We start from the raw sequence: 13,633 nt of genomic DNA on the forward strand, positions 1-13,633 counted from the left end.
GGCCAACATGGAGAAACCCGGTATCTACTAAAAATATAAATTAGCCGGGCGCAGTGGCGCATGCCTGTAATCCCAGCTACTCTCGAGGTTGAGGCAGGAGAATTGCTTGAACCCGGGAGGTGGAGGTTGCAACGAGCCGAGATTGCACCATTGCACTCCAGCCTGGGAAACAAGAGTGAAACTTTGTCTGAAAAAAAGAAAAAAAAAATTGTAAGAAGGACTGAAGGAGTGGACAGTGGGCTAGATTTATAGGAACCACAGTCGCAACCACACTGCAGAACTGACCCACCAAGGGAGCTGGTCCTTCTGAGGCTGCCCCAGCGCTGGTGAATTCAAGAGCACATTGTCAGGCCAGGTGCGGTGGCTTACATCTGTAATCCCAACACTTTGGGAGGCAGAGGTAGTGGATCACTTGAGATCAGGAGTTTAAGACAGGCCTGGCCAACATGGCAAAATCCCATCTGTACTAAAAATATAAAAATTAGCTGGACGTGGTGGTGCATGCCTGTAATCCCAGCTACTTGGCAGGAGCATCGCTTGAACCTAGGAGGCAGAGGTTGCAGTGAGCTGAGATTGTGCCATTGCACTTCAGCCTGGAGAACAGGGTAAGACTCTGTCTCAAAAAAAAAAAGTACATTCATGGCTGTAATCCAAGATTCAAAAACCTCATATACTCCACCAAAAGAGCTTCTTTCTTTCTTTCTTTCTTTTTTTTTTTAAATATGGAGTCTTATTCTGTCGCCAGGCTAGAGTGCAGTGGCGCAATTTCAGCTCACTGCAACCTCTGCCTCCTGGTTTCAGGTGATTCTCCTGCCTCAGCCTCCCGAGTAGCTGGGACTATGGGTACCTGCCACCACACCTGGCTAATTTTTCTATTTTTAGTAGAGACGGGGTTTCACCATGTTGGCCAGATGGTCTCGATCTCTTGACCTCATGATCCGCCCACCTCAGCCTCCTAAAGTGCTGGGATTACAGGTGTGAGCTACTGTGCCCAGCCCCAAAGAGCTTCTTGATGCCAAAAAGGTTGGACAGCCAGCACTGGAGCCCTGCTAAAGCAAAGACCTTCATCTCATAGCCTTGCCTATATGAGCTGAAGTCAAAGCAGCCAGGAGAGCAGCTGCTGCCCCATTTCCATCTTCTAAATCTTCGTGAATGCAAACATTGGCAGAACCCAACTTATATGCAAAACCTGAGCTGCAAAGGATTCTGGGAAAATAGTACTTACCTTTCCTGTCTGAGTCCCCGAGAACAGCATAGTACCAAAATATCCTCAGCATAGGAACGGAGAGTGGAGGCAGCTGGACATGGTGGCACATACATGTAGTCCCAGCTACTACACATGTAGTTCCAGTAATCCTCCCACCTCAGACTCCCAGCTACTTGGGAGTCTGAGGTGGGAGGATTACTTGAGGCCAGGAGTTTGAGACCAGCCTGGGCAACATGGTAAGATCCTATCTCTTAAAAAAGAGGAGGAGGGTGGAGGCAGTTTGAGAAAGTGGCCAGGACTCTGAAGCCATGTAGAGTTTGAATTACATTAATGAGCTGTGTGACCTTGGGCAAGCAACTTCACCTTTCTGAGCTTCAGTATCTCACTCTGTGAAATGGACTCATTAAAGAACCTGGGTCCTAGGGCCAGGTGCAGTGGCTCACGCCTATAATTCCAGCACTTTGGGAGGCCGAGACGGGTGGATCACGAGGTCAAGAGATTGAGACCATCCTGGTCAATGTGGTGAAACCCGTCTCTACTAAAAATACAAAAAATTAGCTGGGCATGGTGGCATGTGCCTGTAATCCCAGCTACTCAGGAGGCTGAGGCAGGAGAATTGCCTGAACCCAGGAGGCGGAGGTTGCGGTGAGCTGAGATCGTGCCATTGCACTCCAGCCTGGGTAACAAGAGCGAAACTCCGTCTCAAAAAAAAACTGGGTCCTTGTGAGGATCTTGCAAGCTGTCACACATGAAGTATTTCACATACTGTCACAGTTAGAACTTAGTGAATGAGAGCTATTTTATTGCTAAACAAAACCCACACCTTAAGAAGCTGGAAAAGGAAAAGCAAATTAACCTCAAAGAAAGTAGAAGGGACTGGAAGTGGTGGCTCACGCCTGTAATTCCAGCACTTCAGGAGGTTGAGGCAGGAGGATCACTTGAGCTCAGGAGTTCAAGACTAGCCTGGGCAACAAAGACCCTGTCTGTCTCTGCCAAAAATTAAAAATCAGCTAAGTGTTGTGGTACATGCCTGAGGTTTTAGCTACTTGGGAGGCTGAAGTGGGAGGATCCACTTGTGGCCAGGAGGTTGAGGCTGCAGGGAGCCATGATCACACCACTGCACTCCAGCCCAGGCATCAGAACAAGACCCCATCTCAAAAAAAAAAGTAGAAGAGAAGAGGCATTAAACAGAAGGTATCAGTGAAGGCGAAGGAAATCAACAAAACCTAAAGTTGGTACTTTGAAAAGATTAATAAAATCAGCCTGGGTGCGGTGGCTTGTGCTTGTAATCCCAACACTTTGGGAGACCAAGGTGGGTGGATCACATGAGATCAGGAGTTTGAGACCAGCCTGGCCAACATAGTGAAACCCCGTTTCTACTAAAAATACAAAAAATAAGCTGGATGTGGTGGTGCACGCCTGTAATCGCAGCCACTCGGGAGGCTGAGGCAGGAGAATCCCTTGAATCTGAGAGACAGAGGTTGCAGTGAACCGAGATTGCGCCATTGCACCCCAACCTGGGCAACAAGAGCAAAATTCCATCTCAAAAAATAAAAGAATGAAAAGATTAATAAAATCAAATGGACCCCTGGTAAAATCAGTTTAGGAAAAAAGACGGCAGACATGAATCACCAGTCTCCAACATGAAAAGGGGAACTTTGTTCTAACATTAAAAGATAGTAAGATGATACTACTTTATGCCAATAAATTTACCAGCTTTAATGAAACGGACACATTAAATACACAGTGTATCAAAACTGACACTAGAAGAAATAGAAAACCTGAACAGTCTTATATTCTTATTAAAGAAATTGTATTCATAACTGAAAACCTTTTCCATAAAGAAGATTTCTGGCTCAGATGGCTCCCACCAGTGGAATTCTTCCAGACACTTAAAAAAGAAATAATACTAACCTTAGACAAACTTCCAGAGAATAGGAAAAGAGGGATCTCTTCCTAACATGTTTATGAGGCAGCATAATCCTGATATTCCCTGTGTTCCCAGAGCTCACAGCCCAGCAGTATGGGACGGGGACATATATGAGAACAGACATTGACAATGCAGTGATTGAAGCTGTAGTGGGGAGCCCAGGGGGCTGTGGGAGCCCAAAGGAGGCACGTGACTCAGCCTAGGGCCGGGGGTGGTGGTAGATTATGAACTGACACCTGAAAGATATGTAGGAGTGAGTCAGGGGAAAAGGTAGGAGGAATGTTCTAGCAGGTGAGACAGCCAGTGCAAAGGCTAGGCACAATGACAGAATGTGGCATGAATAAGCACACTAGCAAATGTTTAGTGTGGCTGGGCTGGGCCTCAAGAAGGCAGGCATTGCTGGGAGAAGAGTGGTGGACGAGGATGCCCCCTGGAAACCTTCCCTCCTCGTTTTCCCTCAGTGTCCTCCTCTTCCCTGAGCTCTAGCGGTCTCCCTTGGCTCAGCCTAGGTGGCTGAGATCACTCATGAACCTTTCACATCTTTGGGACCTTTCAACTATCTCCTACTCACCCTCAGTTCCCACATGGGCCCTTGACTCATTCATCACTGGGGTGGGCAGAGAGTGGAGGAGGAAGGAACTCAGGGGCGTGTCTTCACCCCCTCACTCCCTTCCTGGCCGTGTCTCCTGCAGAACAACCTCCCTCCCAGCATGATGACCCGCAGAAACACCTACGTTTGCACAGAACGCCCAGGGGCTGAGCGCCCGTCACTGTTGCCAAATGGGAAAGAAAACAGGTATGGAGGGGGCAGCACCGGGGTAGGGGGTGGGAAGTAGGGGATAGGTGAGCAGGACCTCCCTTGATCTGAGATGGTAAGCTTTGGAGGCTGGTGCCGTGGAGACCAGAGAGTGAGTGTATCTGCCCTGCCCTTGGCACAGTCGGCCCAGGTACCCCCCTGAAAGTCCTCCCCACTTAATTAATTAGTTGTCAGCACCAGGAAAGCAGTCAGCCCTGCTCTCTGCCTACGAGCCTTGGGAACCCGAATGATCCATTTTTAGAACTCAAGAGAAGCCCCAGAATGTCACAGCTTCAGGAGCATCTGGTTGGCTGGTTTTGCAGCTTGTTGGCCTGCGTCTGTGAGGTCTCTTCCAGCTGGCAAGGGAAGGAAACCAGACTGGTTGGAGCAGAGGCAGGGAAGGGATTAGTTCACATCACACGTCAAGGCCAGCCAGAGTAGGGCTGGCTCCAGGACAAGGACACTGCCGCCCACCAGGGCTGTAGGGCAGGGTGATGGCGGACACTGGGCACACTCTGGGATGCACCTGATTAGGGGCTGCCCTTGTTCCCATTGGGTGTGGGCAGGGGAATGGGGTAGTTAACAGTCACCTTTCTGTGAATACTCACTTCTGAGTTCGAATCTTACCTCTGTGCTCACACTGCTAACAGAATGACTTTGGGCAAATCTCTGAGCCTCTGTTTTTGCTTCCATTAAAGTGGGCTTGATGCTGGCTGGGCACGGTGGCTCATGCCTGTAATCCCAGCACTTTGTGAGGCCGAGGCAAATCACCTGAGTCAGGCGTTAGAGACCAGCCTGGCCAACATGGTGAAACCCCGTTTCTACTAAAAATACAAAAATTAACCAGGAGTGGTGTCGTGCACCTGTAATCCCAACTACTTGGAAGGCTGAGTGAGGCAGGAGAATTGCTTGAACCTGTGAGGCAGAGGTTTCGGTGAGCTGAGATTGCACCACTGCACTCCAGCCTTGGCAACACAGTGAGACTCTGACTCAAAAAAAAAAAAAAGTTCACTTCCAGGCCCCATTATAAGAATCCAGTAGAGATCAGGTGTGTCCTCAACCTGGTACTGGGTCTGATGCGCCTAGGAGGCCTTCACTCAGTGACTGAGAGTGCTTTTTTTTTGGGTAGTTATCAAGTAAAAATAATAGTGAACATTCATGAAGCAGCAGCCACCTGCCAGGCTTCTATGTATATTGCCTGGCTCAGTGCCCCTAACAACTCTCTGAGGTAGATCCTAGTATCTCCATATTTTACAGCTGAGGATTTGAGGCACAGAGAGGTTAAGTAACTTGTCCAAGGCCACACAGCTGGTAAGTCAAGAAGCAGATTCCAGACTGACTCCAGAATCTATTTTTAATCACCATAATACATGGCCTTTCAGTTCTGCTCAAGAGACAGTGGAGCAGTTAAATTGCAGACTCAGACAAAAAAAAAAAAATTAGAAGGTTTTAAAAACACAAAAGCAAAACTTAAAGACTCAGCTGCTATAATAAAAGAGATCCCAGGTATAAATAAGCGGCAGGTTTAGTCTGGATGGTGTTCCCAGGACCCAGGTAAGTTCTTCCAGCCTCAACATGGGACTCCAGCTCTGGGACTGAGACCATTGCACCAGCTGCCATCATTTCCCCATCAGCAAGAAGTGGGGAAAGAATAGAGGATAAGCAGTAACTCTTTTTAAAGGTGTGGCCCACCTGCAATCCTAGCACTTTGGGAGGCCAAGGCAGGTGGATCACAAGATCAGGAGTTTGAGACTAGCCTGATCAACATGGAGAAACCCCATCTCTATTAAAAATGCAAAAAAATAGCCAGGCGCAGTGGAGGTGTGACCCATAGGTGGTACAGAGCACTTCTGCTTATATCCCATTGGCCAAAATGTGGTCACATGACCATCCCTAGCTGCAAGGGAGTCTGGGAAATGTAGTCTGTGGCTGGGTGGCCATGTGCTCTAAGGGTTTGGTACCAGGAGCAAAACGGAGAGGATGGATTCTAGGGATTAAGTGGCGGCCTCGCCAGGCGTGGTGGCTCACATCTGTAATCCCAGCACTTTGGGAGGCCGAGGAGGGCAGATCACAAAGTCAGGAGATCTAGACCATCCTGGCTAACACAGTGAAACCCCATCTCTACTGAAAAAAAAAAAAAAAATTACCCAGGCATGGTGGCACATGCCTATAGTCCCAGCTACTCAGGAGGCTGAGGCAGGAGAATCGCTTGAACTCAGGAGGCAGAGGCTGCAGTGAGCTGAGATCACGCCATTGCACTCCATCCTGGGAGACAAAGTGAGACTGTGTCTCAAAAACAACAACAACAAAAAAAAGTAACAGCCTCTGCCACAGTCAGGATTCTTCTCTGAGATCCAGGCTGGCCTGGAGTCCCTGGGAGGATAGACATTGGAGGTCTGGCCTGAGCGCAGTGGCTCACACCTGGAATCCCAAGTTTGGGAGGCCAAAGTGGGTGGATCACCTGAGATCAGGAGTGCGAGACCAGCCTGGCCAACATGGTGAAACCCCATCTCTACTAAAAATACAAAAATTAGCCTGGCATGGTAGTGCATGCCTATAGTCCCAGCTACTCAGAAGGCTGAGGCAGGAAAATCCCTTGAACCCAGGAGGCGAAGGTTACAATGAGCCAAGATTGCCCCATGGCAGTTCAGCCTAGACAGAGTGAGACTCCGTCTCAAAAAAAAAATTAGTCAGGCACAGTAGCTCACAGTTGTAATCCCAGCTACTCAGGAGGCTGAAGCAGGAGAATTGAACTGGAAAGACAGAGGTCTGGTCCCTGTTGTTGACTAGTCCGAGGGGCTGCAGGAGGGTCCTGGGACAGTGGGACTCCCACTGTCTAAATTATCATAGTGAATACAGATATTTGTGGCCTTTACAGCTGTCCCTTTCCCGATTTTAGATAATGGGAGTTCAGATAGCTAAGTGTTTTGGTTCCTGAAGTTTCAATAACAAATAGCAAGGAAGTCACCCAAAAATTTCCGTGCATCTATTCAGTTGCTGCATTTGGAGAGAGGAGAGTTGTAATGGGGATGGTTTGGAGGGGGTAGAATTTGAAGAAGGGACAGTTTGAAGGAGAGGTAATAGGAGAGGAGAGAGTCGTAAAATAATGCTAGGATTGTATAGTACACAGCCTGCACAACTGTACATGGCAGCCAAATCTCTGAGTTCCTTGCTGGTTGCAGTCCCTGGTGTCAGGACAGGAATGTGAAGAATCAGAGGGACTAGGGTCCTGGCCTGCCTCAGGTCCCCATCCTGACTTGTCTCTCTACCCACAGCTCAGGCACCCCACGGGTGCCCCCTGCCTCCCCCTCCAGTCACAGCCTGGCACCCCCATCAGGGGAGCGGAGCCGCCTGGCACGCGGCTCCACCATCCGCAGCACCTTCCACGGTGGCCAGGTCCGGGACCGGCGGGCAGGGGGTGGGAGTGGTGGGGGTGTGCAGAATGGGCCCCCCGCCTCTCCCACGCTGGCCCACGAGGCTGCACCCCTGCCCACCGGGCGGCCCCGCCCCACCACCAACCTCTTCACCAAGCTGACCTCCAAACTGACCCGAAGGTGAGCTCCACAGGGATGGCAGGGGCGGGGCAGGGCCAGGGGCTGATGGGACCTAACCTGTCTTCTACTCTGCTCTGTCTCCTGTGCCCCAACATTTTCTCCTCCTCTTCCTCCTTTCCTCCTACCCTGTCACCCCTCGCCTCCCTCCTCACACTGCAGGGTTACCCTCGATCCCTCTAAACGGCAGAACTCTAACCGCTGTGTTTCGGGCGCCTCTCTGCCCCAGGGATCCAAGATCAGTAAGTCCCGTCCATGCCCTGTTCTTGCTGGCTCTGCCTTCCTGGCTGCATGTCTGACCCGTGTGTGCGGGCATCGGGGAGGGAGCCCTGTGGATGTGAGCAGGGTCCAGGGTCTGTATGTGGGGTCTGGTTGTTCATTTACTCACGGAAGCACAGCTTCTGGAGCCAGACTCGGGTTCAAATGGCAGCTCTGCCAAGTGTCCTGAAGCCAGTCACTCAAGGTCTCTGGGCCGCGCTTTCCTCTTCTGTAAAATGGGTATAGTAATAACAGTACCTGCCTTCTAGGGTTATTGTGAGGACTAAATGAGGTGATGTATGGACTGAGTTTAGAACATTGCTTTGGAGGGCCGGGCGTGGTGGCTCAAGCCTGTAATCACAGCACTGTGGGAGGCCGAGGCGGGTGGATCACGAGGTCAACAGATCGAGACCATCCTGGTCAACATAGTGAAACCCTGTCTCTACTAAAAATACAAAAAATTAGCTGGGCATTGTGGCGCGAGCCTGTAATCCCAGCTACTTGGGAGGCTGAGGCAGGAAAATTGCCTGAACCCAGGAGGCAGAGGTTGCGGTGAGCCAAGATCGCGCCATTGCACTCCAGCCTGGGTAACAAGAGCAAAACTCCGTCTCAAAAAAAAAAAAAGAACATTGCTTTGGAAAGTGCTTTACCTGTGTATAAATAATTGGCTATTTTAATTAATTGCTGTTATTCATTGGGCCCCTACTGTGTGCCTGGCACTGCCCTAGTCCTGTGGTAGAGGGTGAACAAAATGTACAAAACTCTTGCCCTGGCAGAGCTGGCATTCTACTAAGGGATCCAGATAAGAAATAAAGAAATAAGTAAAATATACTTATTATATAGACTGCTAGATACTGCGAAGTACTAAGAAGGAAAATAGAATAGGAGCCACATTTGGTGGCTCATGCCTGTAATCAGCCTTTTGGGAGGCTGAGGCAAGTGGATCGCTTGAGCCCATGAGTTCAAGACTAGCCTGGACAACATAGCAAGACCCTGTCTCTACAAAAAAGTAAATAAATTGGCCAGGCATGGTGGCTGCACCTATAGTCCCATAGACTTGGGAGGCTGAGGCAGGAGGATCACTTGAACCCAGGAAGTCTAGGCTGCTGTGAGCTATGATCACACCACTCCAGCCTTGGCAACACGGGAGGGAGACCCTGTCTTTAAAACAAACGAAAAACGTAGAACAGGGAGGGGGGTGCGGGGTATGGGGAAGGGAAGGGTGCGGCATTAAATGGGCAGGCCTCTGGGTGAGGCGGCTCTGGCCAGTAATCCCAGCACTTTGGGAAGCCCAGGTGGGCAGATCACTTGAGTCTAGGAGTTTGAGACCAGCCTGGGCAATATGGCAAAGCCCCATCTCTACAAAAAATACAAAAAAAAAAAAAAGCCGGATGTGGTGGCATGCGCCTGTAGTCCCAGCTACCTCAGGGGCCAAGGCAGGAGGATTGCTTGAGCCCAGGAGGTTAAGGCTGCAGTGAGCTGAGATCACACCACTCCTGCATGACAGAGTGAGACTCTGTCTCAAGAAAAGGAAAAAAAAAGGGCAGGTCTTTGCTCAGGTGCTGAGCAAAGCATGAATGTGTGAGTGTGTGTGTGCACGCGCGTGTGTGCGGCTGGCTCTCTGTGACCGCTTCTCTATAAAGGGTGTGTCTCTGCCCACTCCTGTCTTTCACCTTCCACGTTCTTCTGTATCTTTCCTGTGACCTGCACTCGCCATTGCAGAATGAGCTCCCTTCTGGGGATGGACAGGGAGATGAAATCCTGACTCCAAGCCCTCCCCAGCCCGGAGGAACTGGGGCTGAGGCAGGGGCTGCTCAGAGCTCCAGAGGCAGTGGGTTGGGGGAGGTGGGTTTACTATGTCCAGATTAGACACTCTGTCCCCCTCCCCTTCCCTAGGGTCGCAGACGAACCTGAGAGAATCGGGGGACCTGAGGTCACAAGGTGAGTGCTTGAGCCTACCCCTGACTGCACAGCAGCCCTTCCCTTCTCCTGCCTCAGCACCTCCCAACACTTACCCCAGGGCATTAGATGGGGCCCCAGTCTCATCCTACAAGGCCAACTTCCCGAAATTCTCTTTGGTCCCTGCCTTCTCTGCCAGCTCCTCTCACTCCCACCACCTTCCCTTGACCATCTTAAACTTCAGTCTCATCCCATCTACAACTCAGCTCTTCCGGTCAATGCCCCCACCTCCTTTTGCCCGTCATCCAATCATGGCAGAATGGCTGCCGGCAGCTCTGGGCCAGCAGGAGTCAAACATTATCTGAACAGACCCCGACCGTGAAGATTTTAGGCTTTGAGGGCCAGGCACCCTCTGTCACACCTGTTCAGTTGTCCCATTGTAGGCAAAAGCAGCCATATTCAACTCAAATGAGTATGAGTGTGTTCCAATAAAACTTTATTCACAAAAACACACAGCACTAGAGTTTGCCAAGCCCTGGCTTAGTCTTGAGTTCCCGGTTTAGAGACCCAGGTGGAAACCCCAGCCTTCCCAGCAGCTGCAACAAATTGCCAGGGCTGACTCATTGCCTGGGACTAGGTCACATGCTCATTTCTAAACCAATACCTGCAGCCAGAGAGGAGAAGTACTCTGATTGGTCAGACTTGGTCATGTATTCACTCTTGACCCCAAGCACAGTGGCCAGGGGGTAGAACGCTCTTATTGGCAAAACTGAGTCATGTGCTCACCCAATCTGAGGAGTGGCCTCACTGGAACAAGGGAGACCAGCCCCGGGTTGCTCATCTAGAGCTGCACTCTCCTATTTCAGGCAAGACGTTTCTTTGTTATGCAGAGCCCTCTGGCACATTGGAGAACGTTTCTCATCCTTGACCTGCCCCATCCTCAACCTAATCAATGCCAGCAGTGCTCCCACCCTGAGACATGTGACAATCAGAAAGCCCAGAGAGGCCAGGCACAGTGGCTCATGCTTGTAATTCCAACAACTCAGGAGGCCAAGGCAGGAGGGTCACTTGAACCCAGGAGGTGGAGGCTGCAGTGAGCCGTGATTGTACCACTGCACTCCTGTCTGGGGGACACAGCAAGACCTTGTCTCAAAAAAAATTTTAAAGTGGCCTGGCGGTGTGGCTCACGCCTGTAATCCCAGCACTTTGGGAGGGCCAAGGCAAGCAGATCACTTGAGGTCAGGAGTTCAAGACCAGCCTGGCCAACATGGTGAAGCCCCGTCTCTACTAAAAATACAAAAATTAGCTGGGCGTGGTACCTATAGTCCCAGCTACTTAGGAGGCTGAGGTAGGAGAATTGCTTGAACCTGGGAGGCAAAGGTTGCAGTGAGCCAAGGTTGTGCCATTGCAGTCCAACCTGGGAGGCAGAGGTTGCAGTGAGCCAAGGTTGTGCCATTGCAGTCCAGCCTGGGAGACAAGAACAAAGCTGTCTTAAAAAAAAAAAAAAACAGTACCAGGCACTGTGGCTCATGCCTGTAATCCCGGCACTTTGGGAGGCTGAGGCAGGTGGATCACCTGAGATCAGGAGTTCAAGACCAGCCTGATCAACATGGTAAAACCCTGTCTCTACTACAAATACAAAAAAAAAAAATTATCTGCATGTGGTATGGTGGCATGCGCCTGTAATCCCAGCTACTTGGAGGCTGAGGCAGTAAGATCGCTTGAGTCCAGGAGGTCCAGACCAGCCTGGACAACATGATGAAACCTTGTCTCTACAAAAAACAAACAAAAAACTAACAACTACCTGGGCATGGTGGCATGTGCCTGTAGTTCCAGCTACTAAGGAGGCTGAGGCAGGAGGGTCGTTCAAGACCAGGAGTTCAATGCCACAGTGAGCTGTGATGCAGCTTAGTGACAGGGTGAGATCCTGTCTCGAAACAAGAAATTTCTGCTGGGCGCGGTGGCTCATGCCTGTGATCCCAGCACTTTGGGAGGCCTAGGTGGGTGGGTCACAAGGTCAGTAGATCAAGACCATCCTGGCCAACATGGTGAAACCCCGTCTATACTAAAAATACAAAAAATTACCTGGGCGTGGTGGTGCACACCTGGAATCCCAGCTACTAGTAGGGACTGAGGCAGGAGAATTGCTTGAACCCAGAAGGTGGAGGTTGCAGTGAGCTGAGATCACGCCACTGCTCTCCAGCCTGGGCTTCAGAGCGAGAATTTGTCTCAAAAAAAATCTCTTTCAAACTATGTGGCCAAGCCTCTGTGTGGTCATTCAGGTCCACAGGTTCTTCCATCCCCATCCCCTGGAGCCCTCATGTCATCTTCACAGTTGAGGCTGGTCTATGCCACTGCTAAGTCCAGCTCCTGGGGGGACGTGGGACAGGAGAGCCTGGCGTGTGTGGAGTCTTTGAGGACCTATGTGGATTCCACACCTCACTTCTGCTCATGTCCCAGAATTTAGAGACAAGGTCACACCTGGCCTCACAGGAGACTGGAAAGTGTGGTCTCTAGCTGGACAGCTCTGTGTCCAGCTGAAACTTATCAGTGGGGTAAGACAGGAGGATTTTTTTTGAGGGGATGGCTAGGAATCTGTCCCAAAGTGGGAAGAATTGTCCCTTGAGCCCTCCACCTGCGTTCCTCTTCGCTCCCTTCTCTGACCTCTGATATCTTCTTGCCTTAGTTGCCATCTACCTTGGGATCAAACGGAAACCGCCCCCCGGCTGCTCCGATTCCCCTGGAGTGTGAAGCTGACCAGCTCTCGCCCTCCCGAGGCCCTGATGGCAGCTCTGCGCCAGGCCACAGCAGCTGCCCGCTGCCGCTGCCGCCAGCCACAGCCGTTCCTGCTGGCCTGCCTGCACGGGGGTGCGGGCGGGCCCGAGCCCCTGTCCCACTTCGAAGTGGAGGTCTGCCAGCTGCCCCGGCCAGGCTTGCGGGGAGTTCTCTTCCGCCGTGTGGCAGGCACCGCCCTGGCCTTCCGCACCCTCGTCACCCGCATCTCCAACGACCTCGAGCTCTGAGCCACCACGGCCCCAGGCCCCTTCCTCTTCCTCTCCCTTGTTCCCTATGCTTCTACAAAAGGGGAAGGGACCAGGGAGGGGATTCTCCCTTTGTCATCACCTCAGTTTCCCTGAATTCGATTCGGGGCAAAGATTGTCCCCTCTGCTGTTCTCTGGGGCCGCTCAGCACAGAAGGAGGATGGGGGGCTCAGCGGGGGGAGCTGGCACCTTCCTGGAGCCTCCAGCCAGTCCTGTCCCACCTCGCCCTACCAAGGGGGCACCTGAGGAGACTTTGGGGGCAGGGCAGGGTCAGGGAGGGCAACTGAGGAAACCTTTCATTCCTCCCAACAGCTCAAAATTAGGCCTTGGGCAGGGGCAGGGAGAGCTGCTGAGCCTAAAGACTGGGGAATTTGGGGGACTGGGAGTGGGGGGGTCAGAGAGGCAGTTTCCTTCCCCTCTCCTCCCCTCCCCTCACACTTAAACCCCCCACCTTTCCTGCCCCAGGCTGGCGCGGGGCACTTTGTACAAATCCTTGTAAATACCCACCCCCTCCCGTCTGCAAAGGTCTCTTGAGGAGCTGCCGCTGTCACCTACGGTTTTTAAGTTATTACGCCCTGACCCTCCTCCTGTCAGCCCCCTCACCTGCAGTCTGTTGCCCAGTAAATTTAGGAGAGTCCCCCCCAGTGCTGACCCTAGGGTTCTCCTTCCTGCCCTCACCAGCAAGTGAGTTGAAGAAGAGACGTGGGACTCCGGGTCCTTTCGGAGCCTCGGTTTTTCTCATCTGCAGATTGGGAGCGGTGGGGGTGGAAAGGTAAGGATGGTCGTGGACGAAGGCAGGACAGAACTCAGCCTCATCCCCGAGGCCCCAGTTCCTATATCGGGCCCCCCCATTCATCCACTCAGCACTCCCGGGCACCATGTTACACTGGACTCTTAAGCCACTTCTTACTCCGTTAGTAAATTTATTCAATAAACAATCATTGACCTGTG

At 51.5% G+C, this 13,633-nt stretch overlaps 1 protein-coding gene across 2 annotated transcripts in view; it reads left to right on the forward strand.

The window, feature by feature from the left end:
* MARK4 (microtubule affinity regulating kinase 4) overlaps positions 1 to 13,633 on the forward strand; it is a 48,222-nt gene extending 34,589 nt beyond the window's left edge. The window contains exons 14-18 of one of the 2 annotated variants that reach the window (XM_035283941.3): positions 3,830 to 3,933; positions 7,209 to 7,487; positions 7,647 to 7,726; positions 9,639 to 9,683; positions 12,328 to 13,633. In XM_035283941.3, the coding sequence (XP_035139832.1) occupies positions 3,830 to 3,933; positions 7,209 to 7,487; positions 7,647 to 7,726; positions 9,639 to 9,683; positions 12,328 to 12,392 (573 nt within the window). In that variant the 3' untranslated portion in view covers positions 12,393 to 13,633. The remainder of the gene's footprint in view (positions 1 to 3,829; positions 3,934 to 7,208; positions 7,488 to 7,646; positions 7,727 to 9,638; positions 9,684 to 12,327) is intronic. The other variant, XM_002762236.7, reaches the window with a different exon arrangement.

Source organism: Callithrix jacchus, chromosome 22 (assembly GCF_049354715.1).
Source record: "Callithrix jacchus isolate 240 chromosome 22, calJac240_pri, whole genome shotgun sequence".
NCBI lineage: Eukaryota > Metazoa > Chordata > Mammalia > Primates > Cebidae > Callithrix > Callithrix jacchus.